Genomic DNA, 21,084 nt, shown 5'->3' on the forward strand with positions numbered 1-21,084 from the left:
AGAGGCTGACTGGTAATCATGAATTCTTGTTTCCTTGGCGGGCTATTGTACATTACCTTTGTCTTCTGCATATTAATCTTCCAACTCTACTGTTCCACTTTCTCAGTTAATATCCTCAATCATTTGTAATTTGTCCCCAGTGTTTCTGAACAAGACAATGTGATCTGCAAACCGAAGGTTGCTGAGGTATTTGCCATTGATCCTAACTCCTAATCCTTCCCAGTCTTGTAGCTTGAATACTTCTTGCCTGACACCTTTCTTGATGCGTAACTTTCTACTTTCCTGGTGGAGAAACAAGGTAGCTGTGGAATATTTGTATATATTGCCTAAGTATTCACTTATGCATCCTGTACTCATTGATTCTGCAATGCCTGTACAAGGGCTAGTATCTCTACTGAATCAAATGACTTTTCATAATATATAAGATCCATGTAGAAAGGTTGATTGTACTCTACAGACTTCTCAATCACCTGATTGATAACATGGATGTGATCCATTGTAGAATATCCCTTCCTAAATCCAGCCTGTTCTTTCGGTTGACTAAAGTCCAGTGTTGCCCTTATTCTATTGGAGGTTATGTTGGTGAATGTTTTTTACAACACTGAAAGCAACCTAAAGAGTCTCACTCTTCATCGCCCTTATGTATTAGTACAACGTTGGCATTCTTCCAGCTCTCTAGTACACTCGAATGTATGACTCGAATATATATATCTCCTCCATCTTAGATTAAATTGACTGTTATTCCATCTTCTCCTGCTGCTTTCCTCTGGTAATGTCTTGCAAGGTCCTCCTAACTTCATTGCTAGTTACAGAAAGAGCCTCTGTGCCCTGTTCATCACTACTTCGAATGAAAGTAGAGTGGCTGCTGGGGATACTATACGGGTCAGTATAAAATTCTGCTGATATTACTATATCATTAAAATCGCTTATGACATTATCCTGCTTATCTTTCAGTGCATACATCTTGTCTTATGCCAAGGTTTTTTCTCACTGATTTCATGCTGCGGCCATTTTTTACTGCTTCCTCAATGTTTACGGTATAATTTCAAATATTCATCACTCTCTTCTTGATCACTTCTGACAGTTCAGCTAATTCTACCTGATCTCTTGTGTTATACACGTTCTGCTCTAAAGCTGCACATATGTTTGCGAGTACCAGCCTCAATTCATCCACTTTTACTTCATCGTGCCTAGGTTGGCCAGTTTCTTCTCTACTAATTTTATTCTCTTATTCAAATAGAGAGAAATCCCAGACCACTCTAACCTATGGTCGCTGCACTCCACCCTACCTAACAATTATACATCCTCCACTATGCTGGGATTGGCAGAGAGTATGAAAGCAATTTCATTTCTTGTTTCTACATTAGGGCTTTTCCAGATTCCCTTTCTGCTGCTGAGCTTCCTGAAGAAGGTATTCATTATTCGGAGTCTATTCCTTTCCGAGAATTCTACCAACATCTCTTGTCAAGTGATCCTAGAATTGGTGCCGTAGTTGCCAATTGCTTGTTTCCCAGGGTGCTTTTCCCTCACTTTTGCATTGAAGTTACCCATGACTACAGTATACTGAGTCTGCACCTTTCTCATTGCTAATTCAACATCTTGCTGAAACTGTGCTATTTCTTCATTATGTGGCTGGAGGTCGGAGCGTAGGCTTATACCACATTTAATTTATATCTCCTATTTAGCTTTATTAAGACAACTGCTACCCTCTCATTATAGCTGTGGAATTCATCAATGTTGCCTGCTATGTCCTTATGGATTAGAAATCTCACCCCGTATTCTCACTTATCAGGAAAACCTCTGTAGAAGAGTATGTCACTGTTAGTCAGCACTGTAGAAGCCTCACCAGTTCTTCTAACCTCACTAAGGACAATAATATCCCAGGTAATGTTGGACAATTTCTCAGAGCCCTGCTAAGCTAGCCTCACTCTAGAAGGCTCACATATCAAACGTTGCCAGGTTCAACTTACAAGTCCTATACAAGTCCATAAACAGGCAGTCTTTTATTAATTACAGATTCGCTTGGACGGTGAAGCAACAACAGCAATAGGAAGCACCCGAGGCTTGCGCTGATGTGCAACGTAAACAGCACACCGAAGGCTACCAGGCGTCATAGGCACCTCCAATATGACAGAGAGTGCACGTGTGGTGACACGGCATCCTTAGAGCTTCGGTGACATCACATGTGTGCGCTGATATGCATGTTCAAATACACATGCACGACCGAGCGGTGACGGTTGCTAGAGATCGACTTCAAAAAAGCGGAAGGAACACGCGCCATGAACACCATCCATCGCTCATACACGCTGATCGAGTTAACCTGCAAAAGACACTTATAAACACTAGCACCTTTACTACTCTTATAGGTAACCATGCTGCCAGCCTTGTTTTCTATGGATTTATTCAGTGATAAAACAAATTACACCTATTGTCCCCATCGCAACAAATACACGTCATCAAGAGCAAAATTGCTTTATTAAAACAAACCTTTCCATGCCTATTTCCCTAACCATCAGGTAAGCACAAAATGAGTATCAAAAGCACAAAAAAAGTATCACTATAAAAAATGCAAGAAAATCTACATGATAATGAAAAATAAAAAGGGGGGGGGGGCTGAGGTGCAGGTCTCGTTTTAGTGCAAAGTCAAACCCACTCATAACGATACTGGTTTTAGCAATACCATATTGGATATAACAACGAGCCTATATGGCTAAATGAACCGCATACTACAATGCTCCCATGCCCCGTTATGGGTCACAACCATTGAATCTAGCTACCGAGTGTATGCCGAAAGAAAAAAACAAACAAAATGCGAAATCCTCAAAAAAATATATATATATTGCACCACAGAACTTGCTTGCGTGGCCACACACTTTCACCACTCCCGCCTTCGTGCTGCGCATGGCACGCCTTCATCGCATTGCCCTACACATCACCAGCCTCACGCGTCTCTCTCCCATCTCTTTTCCGACCCTCTGACATTGGTACAGTTGAATCGTGTATCAGAGGCGAAGGGGAGGGAGAGCCCATGAGGCTGGCGATGCATAGAGCGATGCGAGGTATTGCGGGGTCAATAAACGCCACAAGTGAACGCCGCGGCGTTAGCCGTTGTGGGGCACTCCACAACCTGCCACACACATTTCCACGTGTTCGCCCGCTTCAGCTCGTGTTCGATGCTGTCAGTAGTCGTAAGGAAAGCCGGGCTTTGAAATGTGTGCATCAAATATTTCTTCAAAAGTTCAAATGCTGACAAAGGAGCGAAAGTGCGACAAAGCTGGCATGTTTTCAATGTGCTCGAGGGATCCTATAGCCAGCCGTTCAGCATCCTGAAGGGAAGGTGCCAGCGACATACGAATGTCAACAGACGTGTATGCTGACAGAATGCGGTTCCCAAGTGCGCTGTTTCAGGAATGTGAATTGAGAATACTGTTGGTTTATTGTTGCTGTTGAGATACGCGGTTCCATAAACAGCCAATTTCAATATGTACTATAAGCAGTCGTAAGGAAAGCCGGGCTTTGAAATGTGTGCATCAAATATTTCTTCAAAAGTTCAAATGCTGACAAAGGAGCGAAAGTGCGACAAAGCTGGCATGTTTTCAATGTGCTCGAGGGATCCTATAGCCAGCCGTTCAGCATCCTGAAGGGAAGGTGCCAGCGACATACGAATGTCAACAGACGTGTATGCTGACAGAATGCGGTTCCCAAGTGCGCTGTTGCAGGAATGTGAATTGAGAATACTGTTGGTTTATTGTTGCTGTTGAGATACGCGGTTCCATAAACAGCCAATTTCAATATGTACTACACGCGCGAATGAACTAGAGCACGGTTGTGACACCTCACATGCACTTCTGTCGGTCCAATGAACGTTTATACTGCATGAATAAACTTGTGAGCATGCACCAGAAATGCCATTTCAACTCAGTATGTGGATCACACTGGCTGGTTGCAAAGAAAAACTTATGAATGTGCAAAAAAAAAAAGGTGTGTGCGGGCACACACTTCACTGAAAGGTAGTGTGCATTTGGCCACGACATTAACCCTTTAGTTGGGTTTTTTAGGGTGGCTTTCTTCTTTCTTCATGAAGTGCACCCTGCAAGCATCTCACGATAACACTGAGTTGTTAGAAACATGACAGTAATAGCAGACACCATAAACATAAATGGCACACGCAGAGGTAAGCAAGGCAAAGGTCAAGCGAACGTTTGGTTAAGATGAGTGCTAGAAGGTGGAAGTGCAGTCTAAAAAAATTGAACTGCTGGGATGCAAATTAAACTAAGTGCAACAAGAAAAGCTGTGATCACGTTAGAAGCGCTACAATGTAATGCATGTAAGCGCTACAATGTCAACAAATGTGCACACTTCGCGTGGCGCACACCGAGTATCCACCGCTCTAGCGTGTCACAGAGGTGTGGCTACGTGACGAGCTTGACCATGCCTTGGAGGCATGGACGTTTTATTACACATTTAAAATACACATTCAAGCAACCAACTATGTAACAGCTCGTGGGTGATGTCACGAAGGTGCGACATAAGCCCGTGCAGTGCTTCACTATGTGTTGGCTACAACAATGTTTACGGCAGATACTTTCTTTATGCCAGGCGCCACAGTGCACACTTCCCGTACCCAAAAGACCACAAATTTTTTTTTTCTCATGTTCAAGGTGAAGGGGAAGGCTCCGGGTTAATTTTGAATCCCTGGGGCTTTTTCATATGCTCTCAAAGTGTAGTATCCGAGTATTCTTGCATTTCGCCCCCATCGGAATGCAGCCATGGCGGCCTGGTATAGAACCCGTAACCTTGCGATTTGCCGAACAATGCCATAGCCACTACCGTGTGTCCAGTACTAGGTTCAGAGCAAGCAATGCAGAAGGGCTCACACTGGATCTGAAACATCCACTGTGAACTTAAACCTAAACCAGCATTTCTTGGAACTACATCCCACAGACACCAGTTAAGATGCAGTTCTTAAATAAATGTTAACTCTAAACAAAACTCAAGTGACAAGCCAGCTCCACTGTTTTGTAAAAGTGTAACAGCATACTTACACGGCAGGAAACAGCACCAATGGCACAATGCACAAGATTTGGCCCTGAAGTGTCCTCGGGAAGTACCACACATATGTTATGACCATACACAAGATGTAGAATAAACACGAGTAGAATATCAGGGCTCCCACAAGCCTCTTCTGCTGTCGCTCTGTGTTCAGTTTGTACTCATTTATATTTCTTACTTTCTGCAAGAGGAGGACAGAAATGAATACAACTAAGTAACAATGCATGACAAAGAGCCAGAAGCAATGATAATAATGGCAGGTTGTTATATCAGACATTCTGAACATATCCCATTTACTTGTGGTATCAACATGATCAAATGGCACCACTGCTAGAGTTGCATGTCATTTGCGGTCCATGAAACAATTGTTGTCATAACTGAGATAATCCTTTAGACCTGGGAGAGTGCTTCATTAGCAAAGCCTAGTCATGCAAATGCTATTGCTGCACACTACAGTAAAGAAGCCTCTTGGTACATGAAGCCTTAGGTACATGAAGGGGAGAAAGTTTGATACTTCTTAACCCTTTCAGGGTCAATGACGCAAATTTACACTGCCGTGAACAAGTCGAAAATGGTTGATGCTGTATATTTACGGCGCAGCCTGTACATTTAAAAAGTGCGCCAATTTTCTACCTTTTTGTTTACTGGCATGTGCTGCCACTATGCGAGAATACAGCAATTTTTTTTCTCACACCTCCCTCTCACGGTTTTTGTTGCATGGTTTGTTTGCTCCGGTGCGACTATATAATACTGCTCGTGCATTGGTGTGCGCGCAGGTGGGCAGCGGTTAGTTTGGGTTTTGTTCCACGGGCGGTTTCAGCTTCTTGCGTTCAGAAAACGAATGGCTATCTCGCTACTAATCGTTCAAAGGGTGACGGCCTGTTACTCGCTCATTTGTTGCTCACAGGGCTGCGCATACGAAGGATGCCACCGTGCATGCGTTTCCTTTCCTTTCCTTTTTTTTTTTGTGACTCGTGAAAACTAATTGCCTCTGGTTGGCGATAAGATGAAAATTAGCAGAAGTCTGTCACACATTTAGCTTTTTTTATGGCATACAACCACACAGTTTTCTTGAGTGCACTCACCTACGCAGTTCAACTACGCTTATGCACGTAAATATTAGTGTAAAAGCAGGAACGTTTGAGACTTCCGAAATATTCTCGTGTACACATTTTCTTAGCCTTGAACTATGCGTATAACAATGCATCAAATTTTTAATTCTTATATGTTTCCTTTTTTATTGTTGTTATTCACGAATAAGCAGTACACGTATACCAATGCAAAATATTTGATTCTTACTTTATGGCCACCTTAGGAAAATTACGGTAAATTTTTTTCGAAATAGGTCCTTCTGAAGAATTTAGATCTGCAATAAAAAAAATCTAACCTGGGCGGTCGCATATGGCGAAAAAAATAGACCTTGAAAGGGTTAAAAGATGAAACTGCTGTACATACGTCGTCCCTGAAATTAACTTTCAACATAGCCTTACAACACCTGTATTATAGTTGCAACACGTCTTATTAACATACACGCATTGTCATTGGTAAACAAGAGGTTGACTCATTCAATGTGATTATGGCTACACCATGCCTACTTGGGGCTTGAAATACAAGAGTGGTGTCATCTTCCTGTCAGTTGGAACACAGGTGTTTCTATGCCATTTGCGAAGAGTATACTATTTCGATGCAATGCATCTTTCACACTACTCTGGCAATAATGGCCTCAAAAGTGAAATTTAGCTGCAGTTACGTCTTCTACAGGACACACAGTACATTTCTTGCACATATGTAGCACAAGGAGATAAGCACAGGTTTGCCAGCATCCTTGAGGCAGTGATAAGAGTACAGCTCCGGCAGGTTACAGCAGGGCGTTTTTCTCACACTAAAGGGAGGGACTGCTCCACCAATCTCCACTAGAACATCAGAAACAGGAGATACGACACCTTTTCTTCCCATGTATGTTTGTCATTATATTGTTCTTATGTTTCTTTTTCGTAGTTTCCCAACTTGCTAACTTCCTTGGTGCTGTCCTACAGGATTTTTAGAGCCCAGCTTTTCTAGTTAAACACACACAAGAGCTGCAAAGACGGACTACAACTGGGCCAGAATTGCGCCATCGTTTTCAAGATTTGTCTGCATCTATTATTTTCATGCTTTTTACTTTTCACAGGCAAACAAATTGTGCATAAATATACTGCTGAAGAAATACTGGTACACTGTTGTGCTGATTGTATAGCAGACTTCGCCACACAGGAAACCAATGAGGTCACTCAGCCAAGTGACCTCATTGGTTTCCTATGTAGTAGACCCCTCTACCACAAATTGGTAGAGGGGTCTGAAAATGTTTGTAGGGGTGCCTCTGATCAATCGATTGACCGATTACACATTACCCAGTTAATGTAAAGTGCTTGATTGTTCCATAATTTTCATACAGACTTCCCCTGCCAAATCAACGCGTTCCTGCACAGCTGTCAATATTGTATCAGAGTTTCGTTAAACAAAGGAAAACAAATAACTTTTTTTTATGATTTGGCAGCCATACCTTTTCAATGTCATCTAGTAACTCCTTTGTTCCAGGCTTATTCTGCAAGGAAGATGTAAAACATCATTAAACATGGTTCCATTGTTTATCTCCCAAATGAAAGCAACTGCAACAATATCAAAATTTTACAAGAGAATTTCCATGGATACGACACAAATAACAGGCACCTGGTGCGACTTCTTTCCAGGTTCTCTAAATGAGCAACACTCTAGAACAGATTTCAGTACTCCTTCTTGCCTTAACTCCACAAAGCCCAAACATTGTTGTTTGCTTAGATCCGCAAATGAAAAACAGAAATGTGGATATCGTGTTAAGTTTCCTGTGCTTAAAAAATTTTTCTATAGATCAACTTGAGCACAGAAAAAATCCCACTCGGGCTTTATGGGGCTAAAGATGCATTGCAAAACTTTTTGAACATGGCAATAAAATGTTCCTGATCTGTATAACTGCCAGGAACATGCAATTTAAATATTGATTCACTGTGCGCAGTGTGGAACTACAATCTTACACAATAGAGCTCTTGCTCTCAACCCCCTCCCTCACCTAAACATTTTGAAACTTAGAAAATTTGTATGGAAATGTGTTTATTGAGAGCGGTTGCCCTCATCCCTGCATGTTGCTCAGGTTTCAAGAAAAGGCATTTCAGAGTCCCTTTGTCATAGAAATAGATCTCTTCAGTCCACTCTCTAAGTGTACTGTAATGTTTTACTACCACCCATTGACCCCTATTTAAACACTACAAACATGACATCCGACATGATTAAAAGCTGGTAATAATTTCGCAGTGCCAGCACAAACCTGACCTTTGTTTGTGTCACTTCCCTGTTACTAAACAGGCCCTACAAAATGCAACAAAATTTTTTTCTTCTATTTAAGCTGTTTAGTTCCATGCAGACAGTGTTGAAATACGCGATATCACGATGAGCTGGTGCAAGAACTTCAATGTGGCATCTTTTGTTTTTGAGTATTTCCTCGCATGCCAAACTCTCTGCAAGACTGTTCTTTTGGCATTTCAGAAGCATAATTTACTAGTCAAGGTTATCTTAAATGGTAACTGTAAGTTACTTTTCTGCAAGTTGCCCTTCTGTAAGCTGTAAGTTACCCATCTGCAATACAAAAAGAAAACAAAAAAATTACTGCTCTTAGAATGAGAGGAGGTTTGATAACCTAGAAAAGATGCAAAAACAAAACACCGAAGATGCCCCAACTTTGAAGTTTGGACAACAGCTCACAGTGTAGTCGTGGATTTTGACTGTGGCTGCTAAGACCAAGCAAATTTTTATCGGTAAAGAGTGAGTGCATTCCATCCTGAAGAACCAGAGAATGAACTTTGTAATATTCAAAAACTGTAATGCAAGCGAATGCAAGCACAAAGAAAAAAAAATTTAAAAATTGTTATGACACAATGACGTATAGGCACTGGCGTGTCGGCGGGAAATAAATAAAATGGAACTTTAACCTTCATATTCCGTTATAATAATCAACCTATTACGGTTAAACTAACGAAGATTCAGTTCTGAAAGAATACTTAATCAGTTTACACTGATTTAGAGCTGCTGCTGGAAGCAAATTCTTGATTGTAGGGTGGCAATTTTTCAATGAAAAATTGTTGATAATGATAAATTTGTAGAAGACAGAACTATGAAGCTTACCACTCTAACTTCCCAATTAAAAACAATATCACAATTCCATAGACTGCACCTAATAGTACATCTAAAGCAGACAAAAATCGTGTAATATACATGACTCTGAGATACGCCACTAACATGTACAAGGGCTTTTGCAAAACCCTTGTAAATATTGTAACAAAATTAAGCAACGTCGAAATTCAAACATAAATTTCTCCGCTCTGGAGGTTTAACGGATGCAGATTACAGAACTATGGTATCTCTTTTGGTGCAGGGTTATGGATTTCTAAACTTAGAGGGCCCCTCACCAGGTCTAGCCAATTTGAGCTGACAAGCGCAGAGCATGCAATGCGTGCTAACGATCCTGTTTGCAAAGAATTACATTTCTATGCGCAGTGGAAAAGTCTGAAATTTCAGCCCAAACAGTGACACAGTCGTGTCCCTATGTACTCTTACCGCAGTGTGATGTCAATCATGGAGACATGTGACTTCGAGAATTATTCAAGGTGATATCTGTTATTTGTGTGATCTGTTGGTAGAATCGACGAATTGAAGTTTAGAGAAATATTAAAACACACAAACCGAATGTCTGTGTGTTCTTTGTTTTACTTCGCACCGAAGCAAGAGAGATGTACTTCCGCTTTGTCTGCTTGTTCCCATGGTTGTGCAGGTACCGAAACTATGCCATTTTCTACTATGTTCCAGTGCGTCATCATGCTTTGCAATCCACTTGTTCTGCCTCAGTATTCGTGTAGCACTGAATTATACCACTAGTCATGTGTCCTCGTGCACAGCGTGCAAAATCGTGTGCTGCGTGAAACCATCACAACCATCGCAACAGCTCGCAGGCGAGGCTGTCAGCAGAAGTGCGCCGTGCTGTAAAAAAAAGCAAGGAGAAAAAAGGAAAGAAAGAAGACGGGGCCCATGACATATGCGTCGTGCGATCCTCAAGGTCCAGTATGGGAGAACGCAGGGAGGCAATTTCACTTGCGGAGGCTAGACGGGGCGAGTGGAGAGAGTACCTCGCTACGCAGTGGAGCCTGCTTCTGAAATCATGGGTTCGCGGCACTGAAATATTTCTATCTCGGCTATTAATTAGCCGATCTCAAAAATTTTTTTCGGCAGAACACTCCCTAGAGGACAAGCAACAACTTCCAGCATATAACCGAAATTTGCTATGGGGCCAGGTAAGGGGCCCTTTAAGTGTTGTGTTTCTATTTTTTCTAAACTTAGCAATTCCTGGCAATCTTTCTAAAAATATTCGGGCTTTAAATAAATATTCTGCTTCGAACAGTAACCACAACTTAATTTTCTCTCTTAAAGGATGCAAATTTCTTTAAACATGGTACAAGGATTACCTAAAAAAAAAAGCATTCCTGCGTTTTACAAGCAACTGAATAAGTGACATCAGAGTTGGGCACAAGCTAAAGCTTTCTCCTAAGTGTCTCTCAATAAAAAACATAAGAAACAACAGTTATTACGCCATAAAAAATTTTATAAGAAAGGTGAAAAATTGATTAAATAAAGACTAAAATCCAGACGTGTTGAGGCTTGCAGAGTTCATTTTCTCCATAAAGGGGAGAAAAAGCAAGAGGTTTCTGCACATTTACTTTTTGATAAGTTAAAAACTTCGCTTGGATAGTCAGCTGTCCCTTTCTCACAGCAACACAAACGAATAGCTATTTACAGGAAATTTGTTGCAGCATTTTTTCCCACGTATACAATAAAGAAAAAAAAAGGACCAATGAATTGGGGCTGAAGGTAGAACAAAAATGCAACTAACTATTTTATTGTAACTATACCACAAACTAGTCCCAAATAGAACAGAGAAAATTTAGCCTCTAAAGGCAAATGCTAAGAGAAATAGTGCCTTGAGACGCAGTTGCTGCAATGCCCATTGTGGCATTCAAAGGCAAGCATAACACAGCCCTGGGGACAAAGAAGCCAAGTGAAAGCAAAAAAAAAAAAAAAATTAAGAACAGCAAGAGGAGGCACAAGTAGTGTTTCTGCAAGGCAGGATAGCTGCATCATCTCACAGCTGTGGGCAAGAGTGCAGCAAAGGGAAGCGCTGCTGTAGAAGAGCGCAACACGACAAATCTGAAGAACCAAGTAACGGCGCAAATAACGGGATGCGAAGACTGAGACGGAAGAAGTGTGACTATCGACCAATATTTTACTGCAGTATATACAGGAGCTTGAATAGGAAGGAAGGACAGGAGACATACCAAAGTAGGACTACATCGTCGGGAAGATAGCCACGGTGATGAATATAGAAAGACAACACAACTAAATGGTTGTCATCATTTACGTGCAAGATATGCAATTTCCTTGGTGAGGAGCGATATCAACAGCTACCATGACTGTTGTTTAAACATATCCCCTTCACCTTTCAGGCACACATCATGATGGACGTGAATAGATCTGCCAAACTTGCACAGCTCAAGGTGCTGGACACTCCAATGCAATAAAACAAGGTGATAGGGTGCTCGTGCATTTTCCCACAAGTCCTCATTATTACACCGTAACCAAACATTACTTATTGTGCAGTTAGTTTATGGATAAAATAAACTGAGTCACGAGCCTGAAATACAGGCACTAGTTAATTAGTACCTGAAAGCATTACAAGAAAGGAAAAATTGCTCTTTCGACATAGCTGCTGAACATGGCCTATCAAATGTGACATCAGGCATGGCAGTCTCTTCGGCAAAGCCGTCTCCTGCAGCAATACGCAGCACACTGAAGTGCTATGGAGACACGCCAAGTATGCAGGAAATTCAATTCACCTGAAGGTCAATATCTGTGGTTTTTATGCTTTGCCACCATGGCCTGTCCCTAGCCAAAGCTGCTGTTCTCATTTTCCTTGATGACGATGCTGCTACAGTTCCCAACTTTAGGCGAGCGCTTGCTTTGTTTCAATCATGTATTACCCTCACCTGATGAGTTCCTGTCAAACATGGGACTAAATAGATACACTGCGCATGAGGGCACCTGTCACATTGTGCAGTTGTGAACAGGATGTGCTAACCACTGCACCATCATGCAGCCCTGGTGCTCGGTAATCTGTCTGCGTTTTTGTGCCTTTTACATACTCAGAGTGGTGGCACCAGTTTATTTACTTTGGAGGTCACAGAACACGCAGATGACAATGCGTGCATTGCAAGGACAGTTGTTCTTCAGACGATGGCATCTGCTGCTAGAGGCTGCTGCTGTCATAGTATTCGAGTTCATAGCTGCAGAAATCGCTGTAGTCTGCACATATTTTTCTTATGCTTCAGTAGCTCGCATGAGCATGCGTGTCATGCAATTCCACGTAGCCAAGCAGAGCTCCATGGTACGACTATTTCTTTTTTTTTTTTTTCCTTGTACTTGTTTGAACAGCACTCCATTTCTGCAAAGCGCCTCGAAGTCAGTGTAGAGCAGAAGTGCAGCAGAAGAAGTGCAGAATTACAAGCAGAAGTGCAGTGCTTGGCTTTTATTATTTAGCTAGCAATTGTATGGACACGTCAAGTGAATTTTTGCCATCTTTGTGACCATGATGTTCTGGATATATAGATATATAGAAATAAATCAGTTAATTAATATGTCCGCCTGCTGGATTTCAATATGGTGTCTCCAGCACAGAAGCTCGGTACTCTAACCAACAGGCCACAGATGCATGTCTCAAGAGGGGGAATACAACAAGCTTAAAGATTTCCTGCGTGCAAGCTAGCTCGCTGACGCGCTTGGCACATTTTCCAAACACTGACTGTTTCCCATCAGCCTTATCTCGTGCACCATTGACGTGCAACTCCTGCAACACCACTGGCAGTTCTCTTCGTCACGCCAACATTGCGAGACGTTTTGTAGCTTTTAGGGCCCCGTTCCTTCTACCCAGCAGGAGTTGCCTTGCATACTATGTCGCACCAAGGTGCCACACCCATGTGCACTTCGAAAACTGTTCGAGGGGTCCAAATGCAATGCTAGACCATGCCGTTGCCGTCAATGCTTCGGATTTCTGGTGAAGTGCCAGCCTATTTGTGAGGACGACAATGATGAATACAATGACGAAGAAACCCGACAACCCTTCGATCATACCTAGAGTGTTGACATCCAAAAGGTTTAAGAGGTAGCTTTAACTTGGGCCCAGCTCCGATGCTGCCTATTCAAACACATGTAAAATGCAGAACCACTTTTCTGAGATAACCACTGGACCAATTTTAATTAAACTTCCTGCATTCAAGAGAGAAAATTAAATTCTAGTGAATGTTAGAAGCCGAATTTCGATTTTGAGCCTGAATATTCTAAAAGGAATTTTTAAAAACCGGTAAGCTTAAAAAATATAGAAGCATGAAGTTCACAAATTCGTAGCGCTGCAGCTGGAACAGATATCACACCATAATCTGCATACATTAGAGCAATCAAAAAGGACGAATTTATGATCCCATTTATGTCTTGTGCGAATTTGTTACGTTGTCTACAAGGGATTTGCGAAAGTCCTAATCACATATTAGTGATAAATTTGACAGCCATGTGTAATACACCAGTTTTTGTCCGCTTCAGATGTACTATTATTGCAATTTACAGAACATTTTTATTATTTTTCATTGCCAAGTTACAGAGTTGTAAACTTCTCAGTTTTGTTTTCTGAAAATTTGTGATTTTTAACAATATTTATTAAAACACTGATGGCCTAAATCGAAAATTCGCTACCAACAGGCACTGGATTTTACCTTCTTCATGCAGCAAACCTCATCAGCAAACCCCGATCCAATTTGGTGCAGTGGTTGCAGAGAAAAATGATTTCTCCTTTCCCATGTATTTAGATAAGAGGCACTGAGTTGAAGCTTCCTCTGAAGCTGCATGGCCTTGGTCAAGCAGCTCATGCAGGAGAAAGGTTTAAAGGTTTAACCCGAGATGTTGAAAGCCTGAGAGACTTGACGCCCACAATCATAGGTTTAGCAATACATGCAAGATTTCTGCCAATAAAGTGCCATGCATGTCATTTCTGAGAATAAAGCATCACTTGTACACTTTGTTAAACTTATCACAAATGACTTTGAGGGCATGTGTAATTTTAATCAAGTTCTAACACAGCAAACAGTTTTTGTGCAACAAATGAGTTTGCTGTAGCTGGACTTGACTGAGCAAGTGAATCAGCGCAATAATAGACACAGACACAAGAAAGGGAGACAATGTCTTTGTCTCCTTTCTTGTGTCTGTGTCTATTATTGCGCTAATTTACTTGTTCAGCTATGCAAGTCTAACTAGTGCAACAATTCTTCTGGACTTGACTGTATTGTGCAATGTGATCAAGCACTCTGGTTTTGCATGTTTAGTAAAACTTGTCACTGTTTTCTATCATAGATTTCTCTTTTCACGAAAACCTATCTCGAATACAAGACTATGACCAAACCTAAATAAATGGTATTTTAGCCAAGATTATATAGGCAATTTGCAGGGTATACAGTTGGTTGATAAGACTTCATAAAACCAGTGGTCTACACAAAAGGCTCTTGCCCATCAAAGCACTTAAATCAGGCCAGGTTTGCCTGCTCCTGACACTAACTTGAGTAACACAGGCAAGGAAGTCACAGTCGCGTACTATAAGGGCTCATTCCCACCAGCGGCTTGCAGTGGGTGCTCGGCCAAGCTGGTCACAAAGCGATCAGTCACAAATGGTTACAGCGGTCAAAAAGTGACTGCTCGATTTTTCAGCCACACGAATGCGGTCTCAAACCAACTGAACCAATCAGTGGCGCAGGAGCACAACGCCTGCATACGCCGATGGTTATTTTAAATAACAATGGCGGTGCAAGCAGACACGAACGGCACCGATTGCCTGACATTTTGATGTGGCAACGGGCAGGTTGTGCCTGCCGGTGTGAACACTGGTCGCTGTGATCTTCTCCTTGGTTGTCAGTAACGCGATCCTTGCGCCTCACTGGTGTGAATGCTTCCTAAATGGTACATTAGCTTGGGCAGATGCTTTCAAAGCCACGTTTGAGAGAGCTACAGTTATTTACGGCTGCCGACTTGCATTTTCTGCAAGCCTTGTACACACTGCAAGCATACAATTGAGCCTTGTATAACAAACATGGATACAACAATAACTGCATATAATGAAGCAAACCTGAAATGTTCCTTCGTGATATCAACATTTAACAAATATATGCTTATAGTTAATATTAGGTATAATGAAAGTATTTCATGTCATATGCGTCTCAAATATAATAAGTTTTGACTGTACTGTGGTCGTGTACATTCATTGCCTGTTTCCTCTACACATAGATTTCTGTGCCCACATTGTAAACAGTGATTAGCTGCCCGTTGGAAGTACAGTGCCAAAACTAAATCCCTAGAACAAATAAAAATGATGACTATTTTTACTGATTAAAGAAAGCAAATGCATTTTTTTCTTCCAGCCATATATCTCTCTGTAACCATCACACATTTCCAGTATTTTTTTATTCTGGTGCCCTTCCTCAACCCAACCATGCTGCCAATGAAATAGTTCATGCCCCATCATTTTGCTCAGTCATTCAAATTTAAAACAACAGAATTAAGCAACCAATCTGTATGCACTGTCAATGTCAGCAACTCTTTCAACATTTTTTCAAGGTCATAGGCACCCAGAGTGCACGTATTGAGAAATTCATTTTCACTGTTCTACTATTTGCAGTTCACATGACATTTGCATGTATGTTCATGATCTATGTTGACCCTTTAAGGACAGATGGCCATCTGAGCTCGTCAAGCACGACAATGAGACCAGCTCATCCAGTGCATTTTTGTTTTTCATGCAGACCGGAAGGTGATTTGTGCTCCTGTGTTGCTCCGCGCTTCTTTTAGATGGTGCACATTTATTTTGCGGTTGTTGTAAATAACATCAGACAGTGCAAGGAGCTGCTAAAGAGTGAAGTTGGGAGCATAGACTCACTTGTGTGTAGTGAAGCCCACCTTTGCTACAATGTAAACATATTTTTTTTTCTTGGTAAACTTTACTTTTATGAAAGAAATACATTGCATGACCTTGCCTTTATATGATCATCAAAATTGTCTAACCACATTCTGCATATAAAAGCCTTGGTAGAGGGCATTTAGGTAGAAGCTCCCATTTGCTACAGCGATTCAACTGCCCAATGGCGCACTGCTGGCTGGAATACCGTACAGATTCACTAGGTCCACTTACTGCCATGCATATTATTGTTCTTTCTACTATAAAGTGGTTTCATTTCTCTTGCATTGTGATGTTAATTAAAATTTTTTTAATTCTGGGCTTTTATGTGACAAAACCACAATTCAATTAGGAGGCACACCATAGTGGATGACTCCGAATTAATCTTGGTTACCTGCAGATCTTTAATTTGTACCCGTGATGTTAATGTGTTGTGTACACAATGTTTGTCCTGCCCCTTTTGGTTAATCTTATGACAGTACTTCTTTTATAGTTTTTTTGATGATACTGTAATTACAGTATATGTGTATTTTTTGCTGCTGATGCTAACTGTACACCACTCGTCTGCCTGATGTTTACACATCACTCAACTACTTACAGCAGGTTCCCATGACATTTCTACAACATGACAGTCTTTTAAAACAAATGAAACCAGAAAGCATAGAAATTAGAAGGTACGAATTCAAAGACAAGAAAGCACAATTCGTAGTTTTAAACTCACAAGACATTATGGTGCCAGCTAGAAGCGGAACTAGCCAATTTCGTTGCATAGTTCAATATCTTGAAAACAAAACAAGCAAAGTGCAGTAATGTAGGTCATGTGAGAAGTCTGGCATATAAGCGCTGCTGTTAGATCAACTGGAATGAAACTATTACTAAATGCAAAATATAAATAAGAACTTGCAAAAGGACGCACTGGTTCGACACATCCGCAGATAAAAGTAACAAGTAAGCAAAACATTGGCATTATTCATTCACCGCATGTCAATACTGTACTAGGAAACAAAATAGACGAGCAAGCCAAAAATAGGCGACGGAGGACACTGACCACTCTGGCGCCCGCTGACCACGCATACCTGTCGGGCAAGTCGCCGCGGCAACGTGTCACTGAAAAGTTCATCTTAAATTACATTCCTTGCGAGGTCCGATCACGACTTGTAGCAGCGGTTCGACTGGTTTGAACTCAGCACTTGACACGACCCGCTTTCTTTTTTTTTTTCTTTTGCCGGTGATCAATGTGCCGGTTTGTAGGGCATTTCACTGCAGGCATTTCATTAATCGCCGAGGCACAGCCCACAAACAGCGCAGACGGCAAACAGTGACGCTAAACTCTGTTCGCGTGCAAACGAGTGTCAACACAGAGGATGCTTGCTTGGCTTATCTACAGAAACCGCCGTAGCAGATCCGCTTCACTTAGGTACGGCCCCAAAAGCCAACAAAAGCTGGCCGAGGACGTTGCTCTACAAGGAAAGCATCGCAGCGGTGACATTCAAGTCGCGAGCCTTCATGTAATCGGATGTGACAATACTTCTTGTCAAATCGCATCGAGAGAATGGTTAAATGAAGCAGTCAATACATGGTCCCCACAGGCAGAAACGCATGTAAATGCATTCAGGAGCCGTTTACAAGAGACTCGTCAGTGGTCACTCGAAGCGACAGGCCATACTTCACCTTGAATCTTGACCAGAGGATCCCCATTTTGTTTCTCTGTGTTGTGGGCCCTTCTGAGAAGCTTCAACTTAGGAGTGACATCGGTGACCACCACAGGATTTTGTTTTAAAGACCCTAGAATCACTAGAGTCTCCTCGACGTTTGTCGTTTCGAATACATTTCAGCTAAAGATTTTGCGGAAACACCATTATGACGTAAACGGAAAACCGCTGCTGCCATCTGTGGAAATAAAATCGAAAGCGAAACTACTGCAAGCTTTTGCAGTTCAATAATATATTATTAAAAAGGATACTTATTTCTTAATATACTTTATATAATATATATATAGTATTTGACATAGGTGGCATCCAAATCCACGCCCATCTACGTTGCGGCGACAACCGCTTCTGATCAACAAGTACAAATCTCAGAGGCTATACTTTTGCTCGTGGTATACGACGCAAGCGATTCCGAGAACCGAAATACGTCATTTACGTCAGGCCTTTGAGGTGTACAGAGTGGGAATTTATTCGAAGGAAGGAACACACACACTCTAAGAACAGTTTACACCCTTTGGAGTGTAAACTGTGACACGCTTAGAAAAATTTACTCCCTTTGGGGCTTATCTTGTCCCACAACGATAATCGTCATCTGTCTTGCCCGCGTTTCCTTTCTTTAACGCTGCGAGCCCGGTACTTCCCAGACACGAACGGCATGCGCGTTATCAGTGTGACGCAGCATTCTCGACAGGAAAGTAGCCAGCACCGAGTTTTCAAGAAAGGAAACGCCGGCAAGGCAGATGACGATTATTGTTGTGGGACAAATACACACCCCAAAGGGTGCAACCGTTTAAAGAGTGAATAATCGTCATCTGCCTTCCCTTACGTTTCCTTTCTTGAAAACGCCGCGCCCGCTACTTTCCTGTCGAGAATGCTCTGTCACGCTGACAACGCGCATGCCGTTAGTGACTTGGAAGTGCCGGGCTGCGGGCAAGACAGATGACGATTATTGTTGTGTGGCAAGATACGACTCAAAGGGTGCAATTTTTTTTAAGAGTGTCCCCTGCCAGACAGGTCGGCCTGAGCTATCGCATTCTAACCTGCTACTGGGCACAGGGGGATGGAGGAACGGGTACGTAAAGGCTGGATGAGGGGTGATGATGACATAGAAGAATAGGATATGATAGATATACTTTATTGAAATAATAATCAGAATAATCGCTAATGGTCGGAGCCCCTAGTCTAGGGCTGCGCTGGCTCTTGCCATCTTCTCAGCTCTCTGTATCAGCTTTAGCTGGTCGTCGAGGGACCTCAAGAGAAGTGCCTCCCATTGCTCCCTCGTGGTGTTCGTGTCGTGGTTTTCTTTGTTGTGTAGCGTGCACTACCACGTAATGTAGTATAGGGTCGGCGTGACCTCTTACCACGGGCATTCGTCCCTGTAGGCTGTGGGGTGTATGCGATGTAATATGCGTAGGTTCGTGTAAGTGCCTGCCTGGAGCCTACGCCATGCAGGGGCACCCTCTGTCTTCAGATTTCGATAGGGGAGGTGGGGGGGGGGGGGCTGAATATCGAAAGCGACTGCCTCTGTGGTAGTTCACGATGGCTGAAGACTCGAGGTTGACAGGGTCCGGGCCTTCTGCAGCCTGCGTGTGCTGAATGCTCGGTTATGCACTCATCCTCGAGCTACTCTGTCGGCGTGCAGGTTACCCGTGATGCTAGTGTGGCCCGAAATCTAGATGATGGTTTGGGTGGTGATGCCCTCAGTGTCCTCCTTGAGTATTTGGGCTAGGACTTGTGCAACAGGCCTTCCTATTCCTCCCTGTAGAAAGTTGCGGCAGGCCTGCTGGGAATCCGTGATGATCGTCAGCGGTTTGTTTGCCTGTACACCTTCGCGGATGGCTAACGCAATGGACAGCTCTTCGGCTTCCGTGATCGTGCAGGGGCGGGTCGATGCAAAGGAGGTAACGTGGCCTCGGTGGTCGCAGACCACTGCCAGGGCACCCTTGTTCTTCGTCCCATACATGGTGGCGACCGTAAAACGGGCCATGGTATGGAACCTGAATGTTTTCTCTATGTTCTGGGCGCTTGCTCTCCTCCTGCCGGAGTGTAGATTAGGGTCCATGTTGCGTGGCATCGGGTCAACGTGATACCTGTCCTGGACGTGACGAGGTATTGAGCAAGTTTCTTGGGTTTGTGTTGTTGTAGCTTGGAAGCCCAACGTTTGTAGGACCTGCCGGCCTGTGCAAGTCTGCACAAGTCTCTGTTCTTGCGAGACGTAAAGGGCTTCTGCCAGTTCGCTCAAGGTGTTGTATAAACCTAGCGCCAATAATTTGGCGGTCGCGATGTACTCTTCGGCAGGTGGAGGGCGGTCTTGAAAGCCATCTTCAAGAGCATGTCGGCCTGTTTCGCCTCGGAGTGTACGAGTGAGATGGTAGTAGGGCAGGTTATATGTGATTCTGCTCACCGCCAGGCTTCTCACCACGCAGTTGGAGGGTGTACCCTTCCTTAATGCCTCTGTTCTTGGATGCTATGTCAGAGATCAAGCGCGATATCGCCTTGGTATTGGTTTTCCGGAGGGTAAGGGTGTAGAAATTAAGCCCACTAGTTAGACTGCAGATACATGCCCAGCACCCTGAGCAATGGCGTCTCTGTTATGAGACCTCCGTTGAGGTGTACCTCGAGTCTTCGTGTTGGGTCTGTGGGGACCGTGTGGTTACCCCGGCCTCGCCAGACTCGTAGAGTTCAGATTTCTCGGGGGAGAATTGTAGTCCCCGTTGACTGACGTATTCTTGGATGAGGTGAGCTGCGGTTTGCAGTCGTTCTTATTTTTCCATGAGTGACCCTGTTGTGGTACAGAGTGTCATGTCGTCTGCCGTAGATGGCGTGGCGAAAACCTTCTCCATCCTGCAGTTTTCTTGCGAGGCCGACCATGGCGACGTTGAAGAGCGTGGGTGACATGACAGCTCCTTGTGATGTGCCCTTGTTGGAAAGGCGGTACACGGGAGTCTGGACCTCTCCATCTTCAGCTCCAACGTGCGGTGACTAAGGAAGCTCTGAACGTACTTGCACGTTCGCTCGTCGCAGTTGGTGTCGATGAGCTCTTGCAGGATTCCTTGGTGACGAACGTTGTAGACGGCATAGAAGGATACACAATGATGAAGGCAAGTACAGATCTCGGCACAAGCGACCGTTGCCTTTCAATAACAAAAACAAATCTCTACAGTAGTGTTTTTGCTGGCTGTATACACGGAAAGCAATTTGGGAACCGAAAACACGTCA

General features: G+C 43.0%; 1 protein-coding gene across 2 annotated transcripts in view; it reads right to left on the reverse strand.

Moving 5' to 3' along the window:
* The window catches only part of LOC139059116 (endoplasmic reticulum junction formation protein lunapark-A-like), a 53,836-nt gene extending 35,807 nt beyond the window's left edge, over nucleotides 1-18,029 (reverse strand). Inside the window, exons 1-3 of one of the 2 annotated variants that reach the window (XM_070537027.1) lie at nucleotides 17,828-18,027; nucleotides 7,595-7,636; nucleotides 5,046-5,233 (exon numbers count right to left, since the gene is read on the reverse strand). In XM_070537027.1, the coding sequence (XP_070393128.1) occupies nucleotides 5,046-5,233; nucleotides 7,595-7,636; nucleotides 17,828-17,854 (257 nt within the window). In that variant the 5' untranslated portion in view covers nucleotides 17,855-18,027. Of the gene's footprint in view, nucleotides 1-5,045; nucleotides 5,234-7,594; nucleotides 7,637-17,827 lie in introns of both variants that reach the window. The other variant, XM_070537028.1, reaches the window with a different exon arrangement.
* Between the last annotated feature and the right edge of the window lie 3,055 nt (nucleotides 18,030-21,084).

This window comes from Dermacentor albipictus, chromosome 4 (genome assembly GCF_038994185.2).
Source record: "Dermacentor albipictus isolate Rhodes 1998 colony chromosome 4, USDA_Dalb.pri_finalv2, whole genome shotgun sequence".
Lineage (NCBI taxonomy): Eukaryota > Metazoa > Arthropoda > Arachnida > Ixodida > Ixodidae > Dermacentor > Dermacentor albipictus.